Source organism: Carcharhinus amblyrhynchos, unplaced genomic scaffold (genome assembly GCF_965287045.1).
Source record: "Carcharhinus amblyrhynchos unplaced genomic scaffold, sCarAmb.v2.hapA chromosome_1097, whole genome shotgun sequence".
NCBI lineage: Eukaryota > Metazoa > Chordata > Chondrichthyes > Carcharhiniformes > Carcharhinidae > Carcharhinus > Carcharhinus amblyrhynchos.
In genome coordinates this window covers 9,930-37,694 of record NW_027650837.1, presented here as the reverse complement: position 1 = coordinate 37,694, position 27,765 = coordinate 9,930, and the positions used below count along the sequence as shown (strand labels likewise).

At 45.9% G+C, this 27,765-nt stretch overlaps 1 protein-coding gene across 1 annotated transcript; it reads right to left on the bottom strand.

The window, feature by feature from the left end:
* Window positions 1-26,532, bottom strand: LOC145340516 (natural resistance-associated macrophage protein 2-like; the record flags this gene model as incomplete). Its single annotated transcript, XM_080184984.1, has 6 exons — window positions 26,413-26,532; window positions 19,398-19,481; window positions 9,183-9,322; window positions 6,026-6,148; window positions 4,607-4,726; window positions 1-107 (listed from the first exon to the last, which is right to left on the bottom strand). Coding segments are annotated over exons 2-6 (524 nt in total), but the record flags the coding sequence as incomplete, so codon positions are not given.
* Between the last annotated feature and the right edge of the window lie 1,233 nt (window positions 26,533-27,765).

Sequence of the window (27,765 nt, the reverse complement as noted above, 5' to 3'; positions counted from 1 at the left end):
CTTCCAACAGACAGCAGGTTAATGGCGATCGCTGATCCAATCACTTCCTGCATGTCCGAGCCAATGATGGCCAGTTCCACCATCAGCCACAGTGCGATCCTGGGGCCCTGAAACATCCCAATGCATATACAATTAGAAAAGTAACTCGCATGTGTAAGTACCTGTAACATAAAGGCAGTACTGAGATGTAATCACAGAAAAAAATGGATCCTGAACTAAAGAAATTTTTTTTTATTTGTTCACAGGATGTGGACGTCGCTGGCTGACCAGCATTTATTGCCCATTCCTGAAGGGCATTTAAGAGTCAATCACATTGACTGTGACTCTGGAGTCACTTGTAGGCCAGATCGGGTAAGGACGGCAGATTTCCTTTCTTAAAGGATTTTTGATTTAGTCATAGAGGTTTACAGCATGGAAACAGGCCCTTCAGCCCAACTTGTCCATGCCGTCCTTTTTTTTAAGCCCCCAAGGCAGTCCCAATTGCCCACATTTGGCCCATATCCCTCTATGCCCATCGTACCCATGTTAACTATCTAAATGCTTTTTAAAAGACAAAATTGTACCCGCCTCTACTACTACCTCTGGCAACTCGTTCCAGACACTCACCACCCTCTGTGAAAAAATTGCCCCTCTGAACACTTTTGTATCTCTCCCCTCTCACCTTAAACCTATGCCCTCTAGTTTTAGACTCCCCTACCTTTGGGAAAAGATACTGACTAGCTGATCTGTGCCCCTCATTATTTTATAGACCTCTATAAGGTCAGCCCTCAGCCTCCTACGCTCCAGAGAAAAAATTCCCAGTCTATTCAGCCTCTCCTTATTACTCAAACCATCAAGTCCCGGTAGCGTCCTAGTAAATCTTTTCTGCACTCTTTCTAGTTTAATAATATCCTTTCTATAATAGAGTGACCAGAACTGCACACAGTATTCCAAGTGTGGCCTTACCAATGTCTTGTACAACTTCAACAAGATGTCCCAACTCCTTCTTCACCACTCTGTCCACCTGTGACTCCACTTTCAAGCAGCTATGAACCTGTATCCCTAGATGTCTTTGCTCTGTATCTCTCCCCAATGCCCCACCATTAACTGAGTAAGCCCTACCCTGGTTCAATCTACCAAAATGCATCACCTTGCATTTATCTAAATTAAACTCCACCTGCCATTCATCAGCCCACTGGCCCAATTGATCAAGATCCCATTGCAATCAAAGATAACTTTCTTCACTGACCACGATGATTTGATTTATTGTCACATGTATTGTGATACAGTGAAAAGTAATGTTTCTTGCATATTCTACAAAGCATGCCATTCAGAATACATAGGAGAAGGGAAGGAGAAGGTGCAGAATGTAGTGTTAGTCATAGCTAGGGTGTAGAGAAAGATCAGCTTAATATTTGATTTGATTTATTATTGTCACATGTATTGGGATACAGTGAAAAGTATTGTTTTTGCGCGCTATACAGACACAGCTTACTGTTCATAGAGAAGGAAAGGAGAGGTTGCGGAATGTAATGTTACAGTTACAGATCGGGTGTAGGAGAAAGATCAGCTTAATGCGAGGTAGGTCCATTCAAACTCTGATGGCAGCAGGGAAGAAGCTGTTCTCGAGTCGGTTGGTACGTGACCTCAGGCTTTTGTATCTTTTTCCTGACGGAAGATGATGGAAAAGAGAATGTCCGGGGTGCGTGGCTGCTTTTCCGAGGCAGTGGGAAATGTAGATAGAGTCAATAGATGGGAGGCTGGTTTGCATGATGGACTGGGTTTCATTCACAACCTTTTGTAGTTCCTTGTGGTCTTGGGCAGAGCAGGATCCCATACCAAGCTGTGATACAACCAGAAAGAATGCTTTCTATGGGGCATCTGTAGAAGTTGGTGAGAGTTGTAGCGGACGTGCCAAATTTCCTTCGTCTTCTGAGAAAGTAGAGGCATTGGTGGGCTTTCTTGACTATAGTGTCAGCATGAGGGGACCAGGACAGGTTGTTGGTGATCTGGATACCCAAAAACCTGAAGCTCTCGATCCTTTCTACTTCATCCCTGTTGGTGTAGACAGGGACATGTTCTCCTTTACGCTTCCTGAAGTCGATGACAATCTCCTTCATTTTGTTGACATTGAGGGAGAGATTATTCAGGGAGGATATATCCATAGGTAATTCTGGAATTAACAGGGTGGGAGCAAGGAGAGAAGCCATTGCGGGACATGTTTTGAACCTGATGGGATAGATAACACTGGCAGCAAGCAAAGGCAATCCCACCAAGCTGGATAATGGCACAGTCAACTACGCTCTGCAAAATGGTAAACGCAGCTTGTTCACAGTGGAGGTCATTTGCCACCTCGATTAGTGCTGTGTCAATGCTATGACAGGGGAATAAACCCAACTGGAGGGATTCTAACATGAAACTTCAAAGTATTGCAAATCATGATTGTGGAGATTCTAAAAGAGAGACAGTTTGGTGGACAAGTGATTAAAGTTTAATGCAGAGAAGGGGATTCAATTCTAAAAGGAGTACACAGGAGTAGAGGGACCTGAGTGTATATGTGCATAAATTAATGAAGGTGACAGGGGGTTAAAATTGCAGTTATTAAAGCATCCATATACTAAGGTTTATTACTAGAGGCACAGAGTACAAGAGCAAGTTGTGATAAACTTGGATAAGACACCAGTTTCAGCATCAACTGGAGTCTTGTGTTCAGTTCTGGACATCACACTTCAGAAAGGATGTGAAGGGCTCAGAGAGAGTGCAGAATTGACTCAGGAGAATGGTTCCAGGGATGTGGGTAGATTGGAGAAGTTGGGACTGTTCTCCTTGGAGAAGGGAAGGTAGGAGTAGATTTGATACAGATGTTCAAAATCATGAAGGGGCTGGACAGAGAAAATGTTCCTATTGGTGGAAGGACCAAGAACCAGAGGGACCCCACGCAGCCCAGACATTCTCTCTTCCACCTTCTTCCTTCGGGAAGAAGATACACAAGTTTGAGGTCAGGTACCGACCGACTCAAGAACAGCTTCTTCTCTGCTGCTGTCAGACTTTTGAATGGACCTACCTCGCATTAAGTTGATCTTTCTCTACATTCCACCTATGACTGTAACACTACATTCTGCATTCTCTCCTTTCCTTCTCTCTGAACAGTATGCTTTGTCTGTATAGTGCGCAAGAAACAATTTTCACTGCGTGTTAATACATGTGACAATAATAAAATTGAGGTGATTAGAAAAAGTTTAGAAAGTTTATTTATTAGTGTCACAAGTAGGCTTACACTAACACCACAATGAAATTACTGTGAAAATCCCCTAGTTGCCACACTCCTGTTCGGGTGCACTGAGGGAGAATTTAACACGGCCAGTGCACCTAACCAGCACGTCTTTCGGATTGTGGGAGGAAACCGGAGCACCCGGAGGAAACCCATGCAGACACGGGGAGAACGTGCAGACTCCAGACAGACAATCACCTGCGTCCGGAATTGAACCTAGGTCCCTGGCGATGTGAGGTCACAATTCTAACCACTGTGTCACCGTGCAATGAAAGAAAAAGGCTCTCACAGCGAGTGTTTCAGATCTGAAATGCCCTGATTGAGTGTGTGATGGAGGCAAGCTCAGCTGAGGCTTGCAAAGGAGAATTAGATTATTATCCGAAAAGGAAAGATCGGCACGGTTACCAGGAAAAGGCAAGGGAGCAGCACTAGGTGAACTGCTCCTTCAGAGGGTTAGCACAGGCATGATGATCCGGATGGCCTCCTCCTGTGATACAACTAAGATCAGTGGGGCTATTCTCCCAGGATGCGGGCCTGGAGACTCAAGTGGAAGCCATTTCGCTGGGCGGCATGGCCTCCGCAGGTTTCCAGCAGCTGGATTTCCGGGGCCACCAGCTCTGTGCTAGAAATCGGCGCAGAGCTGCCCCGGGACTGCAAGGGGCGGGGGGGTTGGTGGGGGAGGTGGTGTTGAGGCTGGGCTGAATGTGTTTATTTGGGGGGGGGGGGAAGCAATGCAGGATATTGCGCTTGTGCTGATCCCCGCACTGACAGATTGGCGCACGCGCAGTGTCCCGCTCGGTGCCAAGTCGGACACTTGGCATGTTTTTGGGGAGAATCGCCCCCAATGTCTGAGATAAGGCAAGATTTAGGATCAACATCTCTATAGCATGGCTGAGTTCAGTAGAAAGCTGCAAACAAGTAAGTTATCATGCAAGCCGTACAGAAAAACCGAGTGCAAGGAAAGCCAAGCCACGAGTTAAGTCAGGCTTCTGAGTAACTTGTCATACTTGGACACAGATATTGAAGTTATACTGTATTTTACCTGTTTATATGACATTTAGCGTATTGCTTTAAATTGGTCATAAAACTAATGTTTAAGGTTACTAATAAAATATCTTCCATCATCTTCGATAAGAGTCCAGTGGTAGAACTCGCTATTTAAATCAATACCGAGTGGGCAAGTAAGGTGAACCCACCCAGAAAGGGTTTTGGTGGAGAGATAGGGAGGTGGTTTAATCTATCGCTAAAGGGAAAGGTTTCATGGATAAATTGCATTTTCCTTTCAGTGCTCGGATCATACAGATAAATGCCTGTTGCAAAACACATTTGAGGTGGAACTTTAACGGCAAGACATACCTTAGGATACTGCCTGTGGCAGACCTCGGCAAGATGCATTCCAGTTACCACGCCTAGGCGGGCAGCCAGTCGCTGCAGCAGCAGTCCTATAATGGTAGCTGTCAGCAAGATCCAGAGCAACTACACAAAGAACAAAGCAAGGTGCACATCAATACATTCCCAGCACCACCCTTTAAACACTGCTTCCCTATCAAAGAATCATAGAATCCTGACAGGCCATTCGGTCCATCAAGTATGCACTGACTCTCCAACAGAGCATCTTTCCCAGGCACAACCCCTCCATCCCTGTAACCCCAACACATTTACCCTGCTAATCCCCCCAATGTACACATCTTTGGGCACCAAGAGTCAATTTAGCATGGCCAATCCCCCTAATCTACACATCTTTGGAGTGTGGGAGGAAACTAGAGCACCCGGAGGAAAGCCACACAGACACAGGGAGAAGAGGGAGAAGTGGCTGTAGATAGGCATCAACACTTCATAGTACTCTGAAAAGGTAATCTGCCAATTTAGAAAATTCTCACACCACATCTGCAACAATTTTAATGTTATGTCACATGAGCAGGCTATTTCTCTTATTCATTCATGGGACATGGGTGCCGCTGGCTGACCAGCATTTATTGCCCATCCCTAGTTGCCCCTTGAGAAGGTGAGCTGCCTTCTTGAATCGCTGCAGTCCATGTTCTGTGGGTTGACCCACAGCCGTTAGGGAGGGAATTCCAGGATTTTGACTCAGCGACTGTGAAGGAACGGTGATACATTTCCAAGTCAGGATGGTCAGTGACTTGGAGGGGAACTTGCAGGTGGTGGTATTCCCATGTATCTGCTGCCCTTGTCCTTCTAGATGGAAGTGGTTGTGGGTTTGGAAAGTGCTGTCTAAGGATCTTTGGTGAGTTGCTGCAGTGCATCTTGTCGATGGTACACACGGCTGTTACTGAGCGTCGGTGGTGGAGGGAGTGTGTGTTTGTGGATGGGGGGCCAATCAAGCGGGGCTGCTTTGTCCTGGATGGTGTTGAGCTTCTTGAGTGTTGTTGGAGCTGCACCATCCAGGCAAGTGGGGAGTATTCCATCACACTCCTGACTTTTGCCTTGTAGATGGTGGACAGGTTTTGGAGAGTCAGGAGGTGAGTTGTTTGCCACAGTATTCCCAGCCTCTGACCTACTCTGGTCGCCACTGTATTTATGTGATGAGTCCAGTTGAGTTTCTGGTCAACAGCAACTCCAAGGATGTTCATCACTAAATATCACTGGCATTCTCCTCAAACATGGCGTCTAGCTAACACGCAGAACAGAAAACCAACATTGTATCGGTCAGAAAACACAATTCTTCAGTGTGGGAGCTGAAGATCAGACCATTTATTGTGCACAGATTGTTAAACAACTGAGAACCACTTACATACTGGGGAATGAAGAATGTACCTTAAATCCTGCCACAGCTCCTGACTGAAGGTCAGATTCAATATTCCCTGGGTCCAGGTAGGCAATACTCATCAGAAAGCCAGGTCCTGTAAAGGCCCAGAGCTTCCGGAAGCTAAATCGAGTCTGTGGGCAAAAAACAAAGAGCAGTCACTTAAGACAGGCTGGGTTTCTAGCAGTATATTCTGATATCAAGACAATAAAGATGGGTGCAGGACAGCATGTTTAAGATCAATCAAGAATGAATCTGTGTTTGGCCGAGTTTCCCTGATGTCTTGGCCAACATTCTTCCAAACACTAGAGTGAGACAGTGTTGGCTGGAACACCAGTAGAACTCCTTGCGCTTCTCCAAGTGGAAACTGGACATGAGGATGTGTCCGGAGCTGAAGTGCACGATGGTCCTTCCAACAGTGCAGCAATCCCTCAGTGCTGTGCTGGAGGGCCAGATTCCACCCACAAGTTCTGAACCGACAATCTCGTGATTTCAGAGTCAAGGGTGCGCCCGTTCAGCCAAGGCAACAATCTTCTCAGTACCATACTGTCAGATCGCAAAGGAAGGTGAAACAGTATTGATTTGATTAACTGGGCAGAAACCTAGCACAACACGTAGAAAGCAGCAAATCAAGATGTCAAGAAACCTGTACTCTCCTGTCGGACCTCTGCTGGTCTCTTAACCAGCGAGAACCAGGCAGGCAGACCAGAATCTTATTAAATTTGGTCCATTTGGCTCTGTACTTCACATTATTATGATTCGTCCATTTAGCTCAGGAAAGCATCAAGGTGGGACCTGTTGCTCCTGCAGTCAAATAGTCTAATCTCAACATTATGAGGAATGTTTCTTTGGTGAAGTTGTAGAGGGGGACAGCGTACTCATTCCCCAGCAAGAGCTAGCACCCTCAGAGGAGGAGCAGGGAGAAAGCTGGCAAAAGGACTTAAAGATAATTTATCTAAGAGACATGTCAATGTTTTTTGTCTTGCACCTATCAGGACACTTCATGAGGTACAGTACAAGGAGAAACCAATAATCTCCATTGTAAAGTTTTCTTTATTCATGTTACAAGTAGGCTCACATTAATACCACAATGAAGTTAGGGTAAAAATCTTATTAAATTTCTATAAACTTTTATTTCTCTACATTTTAAATAGATAGTCCCAGCAGTCATTTTACTGAAATTTATTCAAGTTGGGAGTTCAAGATTCAGAATTCTGAACAGCACTTGGATTACTGCAGTTTCTTGAAGCCAAAAATTTGCAAGTTGTATGAGGAACTGCAAAAATGTCTTATAATCAAGTATCTTAGCTTTAGAAAGTAAACTGTAGCACATACGCACTACTTAGTGTTCAGCAAACACTGATGGTAACTGGTAACCTGTGTGACTGTAAAAGCTGAGGTACGTCAGATTTACCCAACTGGACCATCCTGCCTTGTATGGCATTGGCTTGCAGGGCTATCTAATGCCAGCCCTCCCAGGAGGGCTATACCCAGGGCAAGGATTGCTTGGAGTCTGGAGTGTTGCAATTCAGATATTGGGGTGACCTAATTTACCACATAGGGGCGATCTGCATCAGCAGGCATGACGCATTAAACTTACTGTGACCTTAAATAACAGTGAGAACACATCTGGTTAACCAGAATCACAGTAACCTGTTAGGGAGGAACGTTAAACAAAGAACAATAAGAAGTTAACAAGCCAGCACACAGCTCAAGTAACAGAAACAGAGTCCAGCTCAAACATTTTCGGACTTTTATCTGATACGAGAGTTTTACACTCTCATAAATGACTCCTTTGTGCCCGTGTCTCGAACACATGTTTCGCCACTTAAAGTGGAGCCTTCTCCAACAGCTTACTGGGTAAATGCAATGTCCAGTCTGCCACACAGCTTGATAAACCAGAGAGGGCCCAGATTCAATCCCTGCTCCATGCTATATTCTCAGACCACAGTCAGACTGGTCCAGATGGATTCAGCGCTCTCTCCCTTGGGTTAGGAGATCCTGGTTAAGCCACGGCTCTGTACTTCACATTATTATGATTCGTCCATTTAGCTCAGGAAAGCATCAAGGTGGGACCTGTTGCTCCTGCAGTCAAATAGTCTAATCTCAACATTATGAGGAATGTTTCTTTGGTGAAGTTGTAGAGGGGGACAGCGTACTCATTCCCCAGCAAGAGCTAGCACCCTCAGAGGAGGAGCAGGGAGAAAGCTGGCAAAAGGACTTAAAGATAATTTATCTAAGAGACATGTCAATGTTTTTTGTCTTGCACCTATCAGGACACTTCATGACATACAGTACAAGGAGAAACCAATAATCTCCATTGTAAAGTTTTCTTTATTCATGTCACAAGTAGGCTCACATTAATACATAAGAACATAAGAAATAGGAGCAGGAGTAGGCCATCTAGCCCTTCGAGCCTGCCCCGCCATTCAATAAGATCATGGCTGATCTGTCGTGGCTCAGTTCCACTTTCCCGCCCTCTCCCCATAACCCACAATGAAGTTAGGGTAAAAATCCCATGTCTGTGACAAGAGTGCTGACTGGTTGGCAAGTGGGTTCATTGTTCGAAGCATTGCTATAGAGAATGCACCATTGATGCTGAAAGGACCAATAAATACCTAGTTTGAAATTTAAACCAGACAGCTTGACCCTGATTGGTCAAAGCTTCGCTCTGAAGAATGAATCGGCAAATGGCTATTGCTTATTTTGTTTCGCTGAAACAAGCGCAATGTGTGCACCTGTTCCATCTGTCTGCAAAGATCAGGGCCCAGTATACTAATAGATGTAGCTTCCAGTACAGAGTTTACACTGTGAGCCTGACTGACAATCTTACACTGGCTGTTCGTGCAATTCTGAGCACACTGAGGATTATTCAGCAAATGTTGTCCAAACATGGAATTGCATCAAGGTTATCAGTCAGGCTTGCAGTGTTGGCAGTTAGCTGTCAGTCACTATCAACTGGTGCATTCTCCATAGAAATGCTTCTCCTATTCACAGCCCACTTGCCAATCAGCATCCCTTCTCAAACAATTGTTGCTTCCCTTAAACTGGTTTTCTTAAGTGTCCTGTTGTGTGCAAGACAAAACCTTCAACATGTCTCTTTTCTCATCAATACTCAAGTTCCGTACTACCACACGGCTTCCTATCCGAGGGTGAAACAACTCTCACCGAACTCTCATCGGGAATTGGGATCTTCTCATCGAGGTAGGTTTGAGAGCTTTCCTCGGCTGGATCGGGAGATGCTGGTGGAGTGATGGTGCTGTACCGGAAGTGAATGTTAGCTGTGCCATCAGCTTCTATCTGTGTCTCTGAAAAGAGAAAGAGCAGATCGAACAGTCGGTGTCACATCTCAAACACCACCCCGTTTCAAATAAAGGAAAATCACAAAGCAAGAGGACAATATTCACACGGGCAATTCTAATCGCCTATCATCAGAATGCGAACAGTCAACCACGTACTGTAGGCTATGAGCCACCTTTAAGTCAGGCGTTAAAGGGGCAGTAGGTTTCTAATATTAATTGGGCAGCATTTGCCATTTTTCTGGCATCAGCCAATGAATTGCCCGATTTATTAAATTCATTTTCACAACACAGCACAGTGCAATTTGATCTCTTGGTCTGTGGGGATGTAAAGCCAGCACAGGACCAACCAGGCTCCCAATATCATCCCTTCCACCTGCTCATAACATCAAATCCCATGGGATCCAGGAGAAATTTTTCTGAAAGCCTGGGTACAGAACTTTAACTCCCTAGTAATAGAAACTTCCAGCAAGGCAGTCAACCCCAGCGCGATAACCCACTGTACCCGGTCCCAGAGTGTGAAAGGACAGCGCGATAACCCACTGTACCCGATCCCAGAGTGTGAAAGGACAGCGCGATAACCCACTGTACCCGGTCCCAGAGTGTGAAAGGACAGCACGATAACCCACTGTATCCGGTCCCAGAGTGTGAAAGGACAGCGCGATAACCCACTGTACCCAGAGTGTGAAAGGACAGCACGATAACCCACTGTACCCGGTCCCAGAGTGTGAAAGGACAGCGCGATAACCCACTGTACCCGGTCCCAGAGTGTGAAAGGACAGCATGATAACCCACTGTATCCGGTCCCAGAGTGTGAAAGGACAGCGCGATAACCCACTGTACCCGGTCCCAGAGTGTGAAAGGACAGCACGATAACCCACTGTACCCGGTCCCAGAGTGTGAAAGGACAGCACGATAACCCACTGTATCCGGTCCCAGAGTGTGAAAGGACAGCGCGATAACCCACTGTATCCGGTCCCAGAGTGTGAAAGGACAGCGTGATAACCCACTGTACCCGGTCCCAGAGTGTGAAAGGACAGCGCGATAACCCACTGTACCCGGTCCCAGAGTGTGAAAGGACAGCGTGATAACCCACTGTACCCGGTCCCAGAGTGTGAAAGGATAACCTCCTTGCCCTTTACAATTGCAACTTTTCAATGACTGCAGCCACCTGTAGATGTATACTCTGTCCAAGGGAATGATCATTTGCCTAATACGGTAATGGCTCCATTTTACTGAACTTTCTAAAGGCTTGGGAACTAAATTACTTGTCCTTGTTATTTTAGAAAAAGACAGTATCTGTAGCTGCATGAAGCAGTGCTGTCATATGTTCCCAGTGGATGACGTGGATTTTCTAGGTTGGTTGAGGTTGTATTGAGAAGGCTGACAATACGGAACAACAGAGTGTCTGAGCTCATCATACCAATTGTGACAATAAAGTAGCCATGATTATCACACAAATGGGAATTGCCAGACAGAAACGAGACTGGGTGATTCTAATCTAAAAAAAAACAAACTCACCAAAACGAGGCCTAGAGGCATTAATTCCACCCCATAAACCACATGCCTTGGTATACAGCAATCATCTTCCTTTGACTAAACCAAATGAAAATTACTGTTCTTGTGCTAGATTTAGAAACCATACAACACGCACTCACTCTGATCTTTCCTGTGGAAAATATCCTAAGGCATGGGGTGGGAGGGGGGCGGGAGGAGAGAGAGAGAGAGAGAAACACAGAGAAAGAGAGAGAAAGAGAGAAAAACAGAGAGAGAGAGAGAGAGAGAGAGAGAGAAATAGAGGAAGCAAGAACCGAACCATGGTGTGAGAGTCACAAGATGACCAGAAGTGTGATTAAATAGAACCACAGAATTTCTGCAGTGCAGGATATTCAGCCCATTGAGTCTGCACCGACTCACCAATGCAACATCTGACCCAGGCTCAATCCCGTAACCCCACATATTTATCCCACTGATCCACCAGCACAGCTGATCTCTAACCTACACATCTTTAGACACTAAGGGACAATTTAGCATGGCCAATCCACCCTAACCTACACATCTTTGGACACTAAGGGACAATTTAGCATGGCCAATCCACCTAACCTACACATCTTTGGACACTAAGGGACAATTTAGCATGGCCAATCCACCCTAACCTACACATCTTTGGACACTAAGGGGCAATTTAGCATGGCCAATCCACCCTAACCTACACATCTTTGGACACTAAGGGACAATTTAGCATGGCCAATCCACCCTAACCTACACATCTTTGGACACTAAGGGACAATTTAGCATGGCCAATCCACCTAACCTACACATCTTTAGACACTAAGGGGCAACTTAGCATAGCCAATGCACCTAGACAACAAGAGATGAATTTTGAAGAGAATCTTAATGTTGGAGTGAGAAATACAGGCATCTAAGCAGGAAGTTGCAACGGTACAGGCTGACATTTGCTGAAAATCAACAGTGGGGCAAGGGGAGTTTGAGGCATTACACAAACAGTCAGACTCAGAGGATCGAAGAGGACGGGATCAATGGCGCAGAGATTGACTGAGCTTCGGTCGGATTTGAGAAGCTGGATTTTAAACGTCAAGGAGCGTGAAAACAGAAGTGTAGGACAGGACACAGATGCTGGAATTGTCAACAACTCAGTTTGTGGAGTTACGGCAAGCTGGCAGGGTGGGCATTGAAGAAACAGAACAAAGGCGGCTTTCAGCAACAGCGGGGCTGAGATAGGGGGTAGACAAGACAATGTTGCAGGCAGAAAGATACCTGGAATCCACATTCTCCCCATGGGAGCCAGATCCACATTCTCCCCACTCTCTCCCCGTGGGAGCCAGATCCACATTCTCCCCACTCGCTAGGTGAAGAGGTTTCTGAATTCCCAATTGGATTTCTTGGTGACTATCTTATATTGATGGTCTTAGTGAGGCTCTTCCCCACAAGGGGAAACATTCTCTGTGTCCACCCCATCGAAACCTTTTAGAATTATAAGCACCTCAGCCTTTTTTTCCCAGAGAAGAGACGCCCAACCTGTCAATCCTTTCCCAATATGCGAACCCACGCATTTCTGGGATCACCCTTGTCAATGCTCTCTGCACCCTTTCCAGTGTCCCTGCGCTAAACTGAGATTAGTCATATCGAGTGAGGAGAGAGAAGTGAGGTAAAAAGCCTCTTCACAGAGGATTGCAAAGTGTTGGGATGCTTTTCTACGTAGTGTTGTTAAGGCAGAGATTTGCATGACAACAATTCCCAAAGCTATCTTGTGCAGTCCTTTTTCGATTGAACAATCTGTGCTCCCAAAGCTTTTTTGGCAATGATTCACGATGCTGCAGATACTGCTAATCAGCTAGCATTCTCCCATTGTTTCTCCACTGATGATATCTTAATTCTGCTCTCTTACACCTTCGAGTTCAAAGGTGAACTCCAGCCATTCTACTAAAGTTAAAGTTGGCTATCTCCTCAGATCTGACCTCATTTCGCTCACATGACTCCATCGGGCGTGCAGTGGAAATTCAGTCTGCCACACTTTAAACTGGCAAAGCAATTTCTAACCACTAGACTGGCATCTTATGAGCTCCATGTCCCCACAATAAATTCCAATATTCCCACCCCCAAGAGTAATTATCTCAAGCAGAAGAATAGGCAGGAATTCGGGTACAGGACAGGACAGTGGGAGAAAGCAGGGCAATGCAATTGGTTTAAAGGTTAATACAGAGCAATGGGATGACAGCAATGTGGTGGGATTAGTTTGGCATTGATACAGGGCTATGGGGGGGTGAGTGGGGCAGTGGGATTAGTTTAGAGATTGATACAGGGTTATGGGAGAGAGCGGGGCAATGGGATTAGTTTAGGGATTGATACAGTGCTGTGGGGAGAGAGCGGGGCAGTGGGATTAGGTTGGAGATTGATACAGGCTATGGGGAGACAGCGGGGCAGTGGGATTAGTTTGGGGATTGATATAGAGCTATGGGGAGAGAGCGGGGCAGTGGGATTAGGTTGGAGATTGATACAGGGCTATGGGGAGAGAGTGGGGCACTGGGATTAGTTTGGGGATTGATACTGGCTATGGGGAGACAGCGGGGCAGTGGGATTAGTTTGGGGATTGATACAGGGCTATGGGGAGAGAGCGGGGCAGTGGGATTAGGTTGGAGATTGATACAGGGCTATGGGGAGAGAGTGGGGCACTGGGATTAGTTTGGGGATTGATACTGGCTATGGGGAGACAGCGGGGCAGTGGGATTAGTTTGGGGATTGATACAGGGCTATGGGGAGAGAGCGGGGCAGTGGGATTAGGTTGGAGATTGATACAGGGCTATGGGGAGAGAGTGGGGCACTGGGATTAGTTTGGGGATTGATACTGGCTATGGGGAGACAGCGGGGCAGTGGGATTAGTTTGGGGATTGATACAGGCTATGGGGAGAGAGCGGGGCAGTGGGATTAGGTTGGAGATTGATACAGGGCTATGGGGAGAGAGCAGGGCAGCGGGATTAGTTTGGGGATTGAGCTATGGGGAAAGAGTGGGGCAGTGGGATTAGTTTGGGGATTGATACAGGGCTATGGGGAGAGAGCGGGGCAGTAAGATGCTCTCACTGTTTGAGACCATGAACTCCTGGATTCCAGGGTACGTTCACACACTAGCTCACAATAAATTTCCAATCTATTGCCATGGAGAGCAGAACACTACTGCTCCAAAAGGGGTTCCTTTGCTCCAACAACCTGCTTTACCTCAAGTCTGTTCCCACAGTCCTTTCTCTAACTTTTTGAGTTAACTGGCATCTTTCCTGCCCCTGAGGCTTGCGACTGCCTCAAGAAGAGGTGATCACTGACAGTGTCTTGAATTGTTCTGGTGACCCTCCCAAAGGGTGCCACCTTTGTTACTAAGCAAGAACCAACCTAACAACATTCTGTATCTTCAATGCTACAATCTCCACAGAATGCTAACTTAACACATAGAGACACAATAATCATGTGAACAAACAAATTAGAAACAGGAGTAGGCCACTCAGCCCCTCCAGCCTGCTGTGCTATTCAATAAGATCACGGCTGATCCGATTGTTACCTCAACCCCACATTCCCGCTGACCCCTGATAACCTTTCACCCCCTCGTTAATCAAGGCTCCATCTTGCTCTGCCTTAAAAGTATTCAAAGACTCTGTTTCCACTGTCTTTTGAGGAACAGAGCTCCAGAGACTCTCCACCCTCAGAAAAAAATTCTCCTCATCTTAGTCTTAAATGAGTGACCCCATATTTTTAAACAATGACCCCGAGTTCTAGATTCACAACAGGAAACATCCTCGCCACATCCACCCCGTCCGTCCATACCCCCTCGCCACATCCACCCCGTCCGTCCATACCCCCTCGCCACATCCACCCCGTCCGTCCATACCCCCTCGCCACATCCACCCCGTCCGTGCCCCCTCAGGATCTGAAAGGTTTTGATCAAGTCGCCTTTTACTCTTCTAAACTCCAGTGGATACAAACCTAATCTCTCCAATCTTTCCTCTTGAGACAACCTGCCCATTCCTGATATTAATCGAGTAGATCTTCTCGGAACTGCTTCTAATAAACTGACACCATTCCTGAAATAGGGAGGCCAATACTGTTCACAATAGTCCAGATGTGGTCTCACCAATACCCTGTACAACTGAAGCATAACCCCCCTATTTTTGTATTCAATAAATGATAACATTCTATTAGCTTTCCTAATTACCTGCATATTTGGCCTTTTGCGATTCATGCACCAGGACACCCAGGTCCCTCTGCACGTCACCATTTTGATAATCAGATTTTTACTCTTCCTGCTGAAATGGACAATTTTATCTTTGCCCACATTATAACTCCATTTGCCAGATTTTTGTCCACTCACTTAACCACCCTATGGGACGTTGTCTACAAATGCCAAGAAAGGGACATGGGGGGGTTAATAGTGAAAATGGTTGTAGGTTACAGGAAAATACAGACAGGTTGGTCAGATGGGCAGAGCAGTAGCAGATGGTCCTTCACCCTGAAAAGTGCGAGGTGATGCACTTTGGAAGAAGAAACAAGATGAGCGAGTGTTTAATGAATGGCAGGACACTGAGAAGCTCAGAGGAACAGAGGGATCTTGGGGTAATTATCCACAGATCCCTGAAGGAGGCAGAGCAGGTGAATAGGGTAGTTAAAAAGGCACATGGGACACTGGCTTTTATCAGTTGTGGTATAGAGTACAAGAGCAGGGAGGTAATGTTGGAATTGTACAGAGTGTTGGGGAGGCCACAGCTGGAGTACTGTGTGCAGTTCTGGTTACTTCATTATAGGAAGGATGTGATTACACTGGAGGGGGTACAGAGGAGATTCACCAGGATGCTGCCTTAGAGCATTTGAGCTCTAAGGAGAGACTGGACAGGCTTGGATTGTTTTCTCCGGAGCAGAGAAGGCCGAGGAGGGGGACAGGACTGAGGTATATAAGATTATGAGGGGTATGGACAGGGTGAGCAGGGAACAGCTGTTCCCCTTGGTTGAGGGGTCACTCACGAGGGGGATAGTTTTAGGATGAGGGGGAGGAGATTCAGAGGGAGTTTGAGAAAGCATTTTTCATCCAGAGGAGGTGGGAATCTGGAATGTGCTGCCTGGGAATGTAGTGGGGGCTGGAAACCTGACAAGCTTTAATAAATATGTGGATAAGACTTAAAATATCAGAATGTTCAAGGATACGGGAGAAGTACAGGAAAATGGGATTCGCGCAACTTTAGCGTTAGGTATTGTCGGTTACAGATTCAATGGGCTGAAAGACCTTTCTTACGCTGTGTGACTCATCACAACTTACTTCCTTATCTTTGTCATCAGCTAAACCTTCAGCCTCTTCATCCAATTGATAGAAATCGTAAAATGTTGAGGTTCCACCATGGATCCCTGTTGCACACCACCTATCACATCCTGTCAACCTTCAGAATACTCATTTATGCCAACTATTTCCTCTTACCTAGCCAATCTTCCATGCATGCCAATATGTTACCAGCTACACCGTACTTCTACTCTCTACAATAACCTTTGATGTGGCACTCTCTGGAAACCTAAGTGCAGTACATCTACCAGTTCCCCTTTATCCACAGCACGTGTCTCTTTCAAAGAACTCCAATAAATTGGTTAAACATGATATCTCTTTCACAAAACCATGTTGACTCTGCCCGATTGCCTTGAATTTTTCCAAGTGCCTTGCTATGACATCTTTAATGGTGGCTTCAAACATTTTCCTGATGACACGTGTTAGACAAACTAACCTGCAGTTCCTGCTTTCTGCCTCTCTCCCTTTCCGAATAAAGGATTTACATTTGCTATCTTCCGATTCAATGGAACCTTCCCTGAATCTAAGGAATTCTGGAAAACTAAAACCAATGCATCAAATATCTCATTAGCTGTTTTTTTTTCCTGCTGGATTTCAATGCCTCAGCCTGCAGACCCAACAATTCGCTTCGCACCACTTCCCTGGTGATTGCAGTTTTCCTGAGATCATTGGGTTTCATAATACTGTGTAAACAGGCTGCTGTTCCACTTCATTACAACATGCACTCCACACGCCATAGAAATACAAATCAGCCTTGAGGCCCAATGCGTTACTGGCAGCTCTCCCACATTCAAGGTAGTTAGCACTGCTGCTTCACAGTGCCAGGGACCCGGGTTCAATTCCGGCCTTGGGTCACTGTCTGTGTGGAGTTTGCACATTTCCCCGTGTCTGTGTAGGTTTCCTCCGGGTGCTCCAGTTTCCTCCTACAGTCTGAAAGACATGCAGGTTAGGTGGATTGGCCATGGTAAATTGGCTAAGTGGATCTGAGCCCACGAAGAGATCAGCCATGATCTTATTGAATAGCGGAGCTGGCTCGAGGGGCCAGGTGGCCGACTTCTACTCCTGGTTCTTATGTTTATGTTCTAATGACGCGAGTATCAGGGGGATTAGTAGGGTAAATATGTGTGGTTACGGGAATCGACTCTGGATGGGATTGTTGTCGATTCAGGCTCGATGGGCTGAATGGGCTCGATGGGCTCCTTCTGCACTGTGGGGATTCTATGATTCTATCCTCAGTGGGATGAGGGTACCTGCTGCCGGTGGCCAAGCTCATTCAAGTCCCGTTCCCCTGTCACCGCCGTGCTCACTGCCCTATACTGGCTCCTGATCAAGTAACATCACTCCACAGGCATAAACCCCTCCACAGACTGCTCTCTCTCCCCATCCCTGTGATCTCCTCCAGCCACACAACCCTCCATGGTCAGTGAGCACACGGGGAGTGAATGAACAGGGCTTGGCACAAGTTAGATGACGAAGGTTAGAGAAGGAGGCTGGCCAGGAACACAGTAGAATAACCAAATTTAAAGATTAGAAATGTGCGGATGAGGGTTTCAGCAGGGTGGAGTCGGGTGCTGTTGTGGAGGTGGCAGATAAGTGGATGGAAAGTTCATCTCAAATATAACATCAAGATTGTGAATAGTCTGGTGCCGCCCCGGGTGGTTCACAGGCAGAGGAATGGTGTCAGTAGATAGGGAATAGAATATGTGGCAGGGAATCATAGAATCCCTACAGTGTAGAAAGAAGCCACGTGGCCCATTGAGTCTGCACCCAGCTCCTATCCCCATAACCCCACATATTTGCCTTACTAATCCTCCTTTGGGCCCATGCTGACACTGTAGTTCAGAAAGCCCACCAACGCCTCTAAGACTAAGGAAATTTGGCATGTCATTTATGACTCTCACCAACTTTTACTGCTGCACCATAGAAAGCATCCTTTCCGGATGTATCACAGCTTGGTTTGGGCTCCTGCTCTGCCCAATACCACAAGGAACTACAAAAGATCGTGAACGTAGCCAAATCCATCACACAAACCAGCCTCCCATCCATTGACTCTGTCTACACTTCCCACTGCCTCGGAAAAGCAGCCAGTATAATTAAGGACCCCACGGACCCCGGACATTCTCTCTTCCACCTTCTTCCATCGGGAAAAAGATACAAAAAGTCTGAGGTCACGTACCAACTGACTCAAGAACAGCTTCTTCCCTGCTGCCGTCAGACCTTTGAATGCACGTATCTTGCACAAAGTTGATCTTTCTCTACACCCTAGCTATGACTGTAACACTACATTTTTCACTCTCTCGTTTCCTTCTATGAACTGCATGCTTTGTCTGTACCGCACGCAAGAAACAATACTTTTCACTCTATGTTAATAGATGTGACAATAATAAATCAAATCAAAGGGGCAATTTAGCATGGCCAATGCACCTAACTTGCACATCTTTAGGGAGTCAGTGTTTAATTGCTCCCAAGAATTGTTAGTGCACTATCCAGTCCTTCCTATAGTACTGCCAATCCTTCTTTCAACAGGAAGAAGGGGAAAAGCCCACTGAGTTGATGCAGTGAATGATTGGGGGTTGTTTATTGGGCATCATCGTAAAGCCAACACTCACCACTTAAACGGACATGAGGAATTGTCATGAGCTACTGCTGCCCATGGGACTCAACCTTGGCACGTTATTTGGGGCAAGAGGAAAACCGGGGGCGGGGGGGGGGGGGGGGGGGGGGGGGTGGAAGAGAAAGAGAGAAGAAGAGTGAGGTAATTCAACTTCTACTTCTAGCCTTTTGATTGTAAAAGGAGCCTGTGAGGACTTCTTGTTGTGAGTGAGATGTGTAACAGTTACAAGCCCAGGCCTGGAATCAAAAGCATCTCTGTACAGTGCAGTTTACAGCTGGTCTTATGGGGCAAACAAAATGAGACTAGGGACGTGATGTGAATATGTTGCAACTCTTAATTAAGAGGACAACTAAAACGACGACAAGAATCACCTTATAAAAAGGACAGATAGCTTGGTGTAACAAGGATTAAGAGTGTATACCCTTCTGGTCTGAAAAACGGAGATAAAGAAAGACATTGTAATATTGGAACTGTACTGACGAACAGTGCATATACATAGGTAGGAAAAAGGAGTGTGAGAGCACTAACTGCTTCTGTCAAAAGTTCCAATACTATTTCCTCAGGCTGAGGCAGAGGCAGATCAGACCAGACACAAATGAGTCATGGGACCTCTGTAGGGATGCAAAGGATGATTTTACCTGTCAACTCTTTCTTTTCCTGGTCAGGGGCCATGGTGAATGGAACCAGTCCACACTCGGAGTTCTCTGCAGAAGCCACGGTCCCTGTAGCAAATACAGAGAGGGATAAAAAAAATCCAATTAGAAGTGGAGAGAGAGAGAAAATTAGCAAATGGATGCAGAGAACTGCACGGTGGACTCTGCATAAACCAGGCATTCAGGTCAAGCCAACCCAGCAAGAAACAAAGTGCAATAACCAGCATGGAATGTTTCAGCAGAGTGCCAAGGTTGGCACATAGCGAACAATTCAAGTCAGCTGCAGATCACTTCAAAAGGGTTCCAATCTTTCTCGGGAGTTCTAAAGGACATCAAATTGTGCACGGTACAGATTTTACACAGTAAAAATGTAAGACTCATACAGATATCAAAAAAAATTGTTAATGCAAGACTCATATGCTAACCATTACATAATCCAGACTGTCAATGATGTACATACTAATATTTACATAGCTTTTTAAGCGGGTGCCAAATACAGACAAGGCTTTCATAATATTCGACAACCTCCAACCCATGCTTCCAAGAAGTCCACACAGGTTGCTCAAGTTAGAGGCACCCAGACACATCCTCTTCACAGACAGAACTCGTATTTTACCCAAGTCTACAGATCATTAGGGAGAGTTCCAATTGAAGAATATGTAGGGGTACTGCCTGAGTTTAACCAGCCAGAACAATGCAGAACACCAAAATGCTTCCCAGCCAGCAGCCCAACTCTCCAACAAGTTTAAAGTTCATTTATTAGTGTCACAAGTAGCCTTACGTTAACACAGCAATGAAGTTACTGTGAAAATCCCCTAGTCGCCACACTCCTGTTTGGGTACAATGAGGGAGAATTTAGCACAGCCAATGCATCTAACCAGCACATCTTTCAGACTGCGGAAGGAAACTGGAGCACCTGGAGGAAACCCATGCAGACACGGGGAGAACGTGCAGACTCCACACAGACAGTGACCTAAGCTGGGAATCGAACCCGGGTCCCTGGTGCAGTGAGGCAGCAGTGCTAACCACTGTGCCACCGTGCGGCTTTATCCGTATCCCGTATCCTGCCAACTCCAGGGCAGCACATCAAATGGTGATTCTATCTGAAGCAGATGCACATTTTTAACAGCTGCCGCTTGCTCTCTGCTCTCCAATCCTGACAGTCACTGAGCTATGGATATACAAGTACGTGCGCCAGATCCATCAGTGTCCCGTCACTCACACCTGCAGCCCCTTTCTTGGCACACACCTTCCTCACAACTTTGAACAGAAGGACTTCCAAAATTCCAGGGCCGAGGTTCTGAGCCATGGGACAGAACTATTTGGAAAAGAATGCCAAGGTCAACCTGCGCTTGAACTTGGCTAGAGAAGATAGGCTGTATAGACGGCAACTTTGCTGCACTTTCGCTTGGAGAGAAGCTGCTTTAGTGAACCTCTGACAAATCCTTACACAGATCTTACGGCCTGCAGACAAATGGCAAATAAAATCCAAACTCTTGCCATCTGCTTCCACAGCTTTGATATTCTTCATAAAGACATTTTTCAAATTAGTTCTCAGGATGTGGGCATTTATTGCCTATCTCTAGCTGGCCACCTTCTTGACCAGTAACAGAAGTAGGCCATTCGGCCCATCGAGTCTGCTCCACCATTCAATGAGATCTAATATGGTAATCCTCAACTCCACTTTCCCACCTTATCCCCATAATCCTCGATTCCCTTACTGATTTAAAATGTGTCTCCCTCAGCCTTGAAAATACTTACTACACCTGGCCTCTGCAGTAAAGAATTCCATAGATTCACTGCCCTCAGAGAGGAAACCCACCCCCCTCATCTCTGTCTTCAATGGGTGACCCCTCTGGTCCTGGACTCTCCCACAAGGGGAAACAATCTCTCAGCATCTACCCCGTCAAGAATCCAATGCCGCAATAAGGTCTCCTCTTGATCTGCTGCAGTCTTCCTGGTGACTGCCACCCAACATCATGAGTGAAGCAACAAAGTGTAGGATAATGATCCAGCAATGATAGAGGAATAGCAACATATGCCCAAGGTAGGATGGTACACAACTTGGCAGGAAATCTGGAGCTGGTGGTGTTATTTCTCTGCAGTGGTAGAGGTCACAGGGCAGAGAGGTACTGCAGTACAGATTACTGTGCGTCAGCCATGGCTCAGTGGGTAGCACATGCGCCTTTAAGTTAGAAGATTGCAAGTTCAAGCCCCAACTCGAGAACTTGACCATAAAAGTCAAGCTCGATACTCCAGTGCATTACTGAGGGATTGCTGCCACACTGTTGGAGGTGCTACATTTTAAACATGACATTGAACAGAGGCCCCATCTTTCCGGTCAGGTGGGTATTTAAGGCGTGGTACTCGTGGTCCCGAACAAGCAGGGGGGCCTGCCTGGACAATATTTGTCCCTCGATCGCCATTGTAAAAACAGATGGGTCGCTCATTATCACATTGCTGCTTGTGGGAGCTTGCTTATCCAACCACGACTTGTGAGATAGAGTGCAGGGTCCACCTCCTCCCAATCAACAGCTTCATTCATTTTCCTTTATCTGTACAGCACATGCACACACACAGCTTGTACAACCTCAACAGAGATGGGTCCTCACTATTCATGTGGGCTCAGACATTAACTCATCCTCTCTCCAGACCCAGGAGGGTGTGCTCACACGGTTAGCCCACAACTTAACAAGGAGAGAGACCAGGTGCTGGACAAAACTAGATTAGGATAAGAAGGAAACTGTGCTGTTGGGTTAAAGGAAGAGGAGACTGCAAAGAAACTCATTCAGTTCAAGTACTCAGCCCACACAATGTCCAAAAGAGTTGGGTTAAACCTCTGCTTTGAAAAGGCCAGAGGATGGGAGCCTCAAGTAGCCTGCCTATTAAAGAATAGTAAAAAGTCTGACAACACCAGGTTTTAGTCCAACCGATTTATTTGATAGTAAACGCACAAGCTTTCGGGTTAGTCCCTTCGTCAGGTGAATGGAGAGTTCTGGCCTCAGACAGAGCATATACAGCACAGACTGTTTACAGATTACTGATTAGAATGCGAATCTTTACACCTAACCTGCTGTTCAAGTCTTGAAGTGGCTGATAATGTGAGTGGAAGGAGCACTGATCACAGGTTAAAGAGATGTGTATCCAATGTGTATACACATCTCTTTAACCTGTGATCAGTGCTCCTTCCACTCACATTGTTGGCCACTTTAAGACTTGAACAGCAGGTTAGGTGTAAAGATTCGCATTCTAATCAGTAATCTGTAAACAGTCTGTGCTTTATATGCTCTGTCTGAGGCCAGAACTCTCCATTCACCTGACGAAGGGACTAACCCGAAAGCTTGTGAGTTTACTATCAAATAAATCGGTTGGACTAAAACCTGGTGTTGTCAGACTTTTTACTGTGTTTACCCCAGTCCAACGCCAGCACATCCACATCATGAATATTAAAAAATAGGCAACTCCAGGTATGCTGTAGTAAGCCTGAGAGTTCCCAAATTATTTTCTTGATCCTTTATTTCTAATCAGCTTGCAGCTTTATTGGGAGTCATTGGCGGTAATAGCCTGGAGAAACTTGACTTTGCCATAACTGACAGGCTTTACCCAACGCAGGCATGCGTGAGGAACATTTCTGGGCAAAGGCAAAATACTGCGGATGCTGGAATCTGAAACAAAAACAGAATGCTGGAAAATCTCAGCGGGTCTGACAACCTCTGTAGAGAGAGAATAGATCCAATGTTTCAAGTCTGGATGACCCTTCCTCAGAGATTGTGCACCCTGTAGTCAAGCCCAATCTACCGACCCTGCTTCATCTATCTCCTTTGTCATGTGATAAATGTCAGCAAATATTTACCTGTGCAGAAACCACTGATCACTCCAAACAGCACCTTGAAGGGCCTTCGCTTTAAATCAGAAAGTAAGAATTCTAAAAAAGGGTGAAGGCGGACATTTGATCTATGGTCTCGGAAAAAGCGGAGGCCAAGTACCCTGCCCATTTCCCACTGCTCCTGTGCCTCTCTCCCATTTTCTTCCCCTCTCCACATTGCTTGGGCTCACCCTCCCCCCACACCCTTCTACATTAAGGACTCTGGCTTAAATCATTTTTCCTAACCCCTCCTTTCATTCTCTCAGTGATGAGCTTAACCTCACCCACCTATTAACTGACATACTGAACAATGGCACATTGTTTCCCTGATTTACCTTCTTAAAACATTTAGTCACTACCAGACCTCTTAAACCCATTAAAAAGGCCCCGATTTCTCCAGACTCTCACCCCTGATATTTAGAGAATCTCTTCAGCAGTAAGGCAACAAATCTGGGGCCAATATCCTCACTAATCCTGGCCAATGATTTGCACAGGCTTAGCATCTCCTGTGCACTCTGGGCCTTTAAGAAGCTTGTTATTGATTAAATTGTCCTTTTATAATGTGTGTATTGGAACAAAACTCTTGAGGTTTTGCCACGAGTGTATATTCTCCCAGCTGATTCTGCCTTTCTAAATTGCACTTCACACTTCTCCACATTAAATGTCATCAGACATCTATCTGTCCAGCGACTAACCCAATCTATATCTCCTGAACTCACCCTCAACATCATTAATCATACTCCCAGTGTATGCATCATCTATAAACTTCCAACCTGCTATCCAAGTCCAGGTCACAGATGTTCAGTTGCCCCTACACTAACCATTGATGAAGGACAGTAGGGAGGTAGGAACTTGCATTTATAATCACACTTTACACCAACTTAAGACATCCCAAAAGCACCTATTTAAACTTTTGCCACTGTTATTATTTATATTACGCCAACAATTTGTCCTGGTCCCCCCATGCCGACACTATAGTTAAGAAACCCCACCAATATCTTTACTTTCTCAGGAGACTAAGGAAATTTGGCACGTCCACTACGGCTTTCGTCAACTTTTACAGATGCTCCATAGAAAGCATTCTTTCTGGTTGTATCACAGCTTGGTCTGGGCTCCTGCTCTGCCCAAGACCGCAAGGAACTACAAAGGGTTGTGAATGTAGCCCAATCCATCACACAAACCAGCCTCCCGTCCATCGACTCTGCCTACACTTCCCACTACCTCAGGAAAACAGCCAGCATAATTAAGGACCCCACGCATCCCAGACATTCTCTCTTCCACCTTTTTCCATCGGGAAAAAGACAAAAAAAGTCTGAGAACACGTACCAACCAACTCAAGAACAGCTTCTTCCCTGCTGCGTCAGACTTTTGAATGGACCCATCATATATTAAGCTAATCTTTCTATACACCCCATCTGTAACTGTAACACTACAGTCTGCATCCTCTCCTTCTCCTCTATGTACGGTATGTTTTTTTCTGTACAGTGCTCAAGAAACAATACTTTTCACCAGATCCCAATACGTGTAACAAGAATAAATCAAAGTCAAATCAAATATCGTGCCCTCTGAGCAGTCTCTGTTAGCTGGTTTAGCCCTCTCTCTTTCTTTTTGAGCATTTATCATAGAATCTCTACAGTGCAGAAGGCGGCCATTCGGCCCATTGAGCCTGCACCAATAATAATCCCAGCCAGGTTCTCTCTCCTTAGCCACACCTATTTACCTTGCTAATCCCCCTGACAGTAAGGGGGAATTTAGCATGGCCAATGCAGCTAACCAGCACGTCTTTTGGACTGCGGGAAGACGCCGGTGCACCGGAAGGAAACCCACAGGGGAGAATGTGCAGACTCCGCACAGACAGTGACCCAAGGCCGGGATTAAACCTGGGTCCCTGGCGCTGTGAGATAGCAGTGCTAACCCACTGTGCCACCCATTCAGTAACATCCTCTGGCGCAACCACCATATGCAATAAAGTTTGAAAGATTTCTAAGTGGTGCAGCTCAGATCCAGTGCAGTTCCATCCGATCAGGAAATGCATCATTCAGCAGCTGGTGAGAGGACAAAAAAAAAATCAAAACGTCATGTGTCCTGGCCACCAACTTATAAATGGTGAATTAGCTTTGATTCTTCTGTCCATCTTTCACACAGGGTAACGATACACCATCGATACACAATTCAATGCCAGTGGAACCCTGCTTCTCTCACAGAATTCAGGAGCGTACTGGAAGGAGAAAGAGGATCTGAACCAGGGTTGCTATCTTACACCAAGTTTAAAACCGTTGGGCATGACTTGGTGCCTCGCTTACAGCTTTCATACACAACTGCTCACTGATAAAGATTCATTAGATAGGTTCGTAAGATTTGCCTTCAGCTCATGCGACCCAACTCAGCCACTCCCACAACATCATCCCCATCCCCCCCAACATCCCCCCGCACCCCCCCCCCCCCCCGCCAACCGTCACACAAGGTGCGGCCACATGGATTTTCAGAGAATGCCCCACAGTCTTGAAAAACAGGAGGGAGCTGCAGAGTGCTGATATGTAGCAGGGCAAGTTGCACAGGATCAGTGTGGAGAGTTTTTTTTCCCCACATTATGAATGGTCTAACAACAGCCAAAAGCGATTGAGCAAAGCGTTGTTTCACACTGGATGTTGTCGGCCCTTTAACAAAAACATTTCAACACTCCCAACTGTCCCATTTAAAGCTATTTTGCCACAAGGGCTGGTATACTGACAGGTGGGCAGGACGGCATGAGCCTACGTTAACATGGTACTGAGAATTTTGGGGTCAGACAGTGAGAGGATGTGTCCCCTTTACTTCCTGTTCTGCCACTTTTCTCTCAGCTCACGTCCAATCCTTGTGGCTCCCTGTGATGCCTTGCCCTTATCTTGTGGCTTGTCTTGGCATTGAGACTGAGACAGAGACACTGACACTCTGAATCCTGCCGAGTACGGATTCAACTCAACAAGAGAGAAAAGACAACTTTTTTTTCTGAGAGTTGAAATGCTTCCTAAGACGCTGTTTCTAAACAGTAGCTACTAGAGAGAGTCCTGCTCAAATCATGCTCTGATGGGGATCGCCTCTCAAAAAAGTTTACAAACCCTCCCCATCCAGTTTAAAAGCATAAAACCTACTTACAGTGTCTTGTTACAGCACGGGCTTTGGAACTTTCTGTTGAGACAAGAGCTGCGAAGACAGAGAAAGGCGCCCTGCAATTCTTTCAGGTGGAGAGACAGCAAATGCTGCAACCTTCACAGTCACAAGACCAGCCTGAATGTCTCTGAGTTCATTCACCAATGGGTGTGTGGGGGATGGGGAGGCCAGTGCCTGCCCCTCCTACTACATGACTTGCTGCCAAAGCTCCCTATCTTAAAACATGACCTGTACAAAATCCTTCACCGACTTTCAACAGAACTGTCAGCGCTTCTGCAGCATAGTGAAGGCTCTTGCTTCTGCCACGTTTACAACGCTGTGGAAACATAGAAACTAGAAGCAGGAGGAGGCCATTCAGCCCTGCTCCACCATTCATCGCAATCATGGCTGATCATCCAACTCAACAGCCTAATCCCCACCCGCCTCTGCCTTCCCTCCCCCAAATATCCCTCGATCCCTTTATCCCCAGTGTAGCCCAGTCCATCACACAAACCAGCCTCCCATCCATTGACTCTGTCTACACTTCCCACTGCCTCGGAAAAGCAGCCGGCATAATTAAGGACCCCACGCCCCCCAGACATTCTCTCTTCCACCTTCTTCTGTCGGGAAAAAGATACAAAAGTCTGAGGTCACGTACCAACCGACTCAAGAACAGCTTCTTCCCTGCTGCTGTCAAACTTTTGAATGGACCTACCTTGCATTAAGCTGATATTTCTCTACACCCTAGCTATGACTGTAACATTATATTCTGTACCCTCTCCTTTCCTTCTCTATGAACGGTATGCTTTGTCTGTATAGTGAGCAAGAAATAATACTTTTCACTGTATCCCAATACATGTGACAATAATAAATCAAATATTAAGCTGATCTTTCTCTACACCCTGTGACTGTGACACTATATTCTGCACCCATTCCTTTCCTTCTCCCCTATGTATTGTATGAACGGCATGCTTTGTTTGTATAACGTGCAAGAAACAATACTTTACACTGTATCCCAATACATGGGACAATAATAAATCAAATATTAAGTTGATCTCTCTCTACACCCTAGCTGTGACTGTTACACTACATTCTGCACTCTCTCCTTTCCTTCTCCCCTATGTACTCTATGAATAGTATGCTTTGTCTGTATAGCACGCAAGAAACAACACTTTTCATTGTATCCCAATACATGTGACAATAATAAATCAAAGGTCAAAAATCAAAAAGTAATTTCTTCTTCAAATCACACCGTTTTTGCCTCTTTGGCTTTGTGGTTGTGAATTCCACAGAGTTACTGCTCCCTGGATGTGCATACTCAAGGGTTCATTAACTGGGGAAACTTAATTTAAAGTTTAT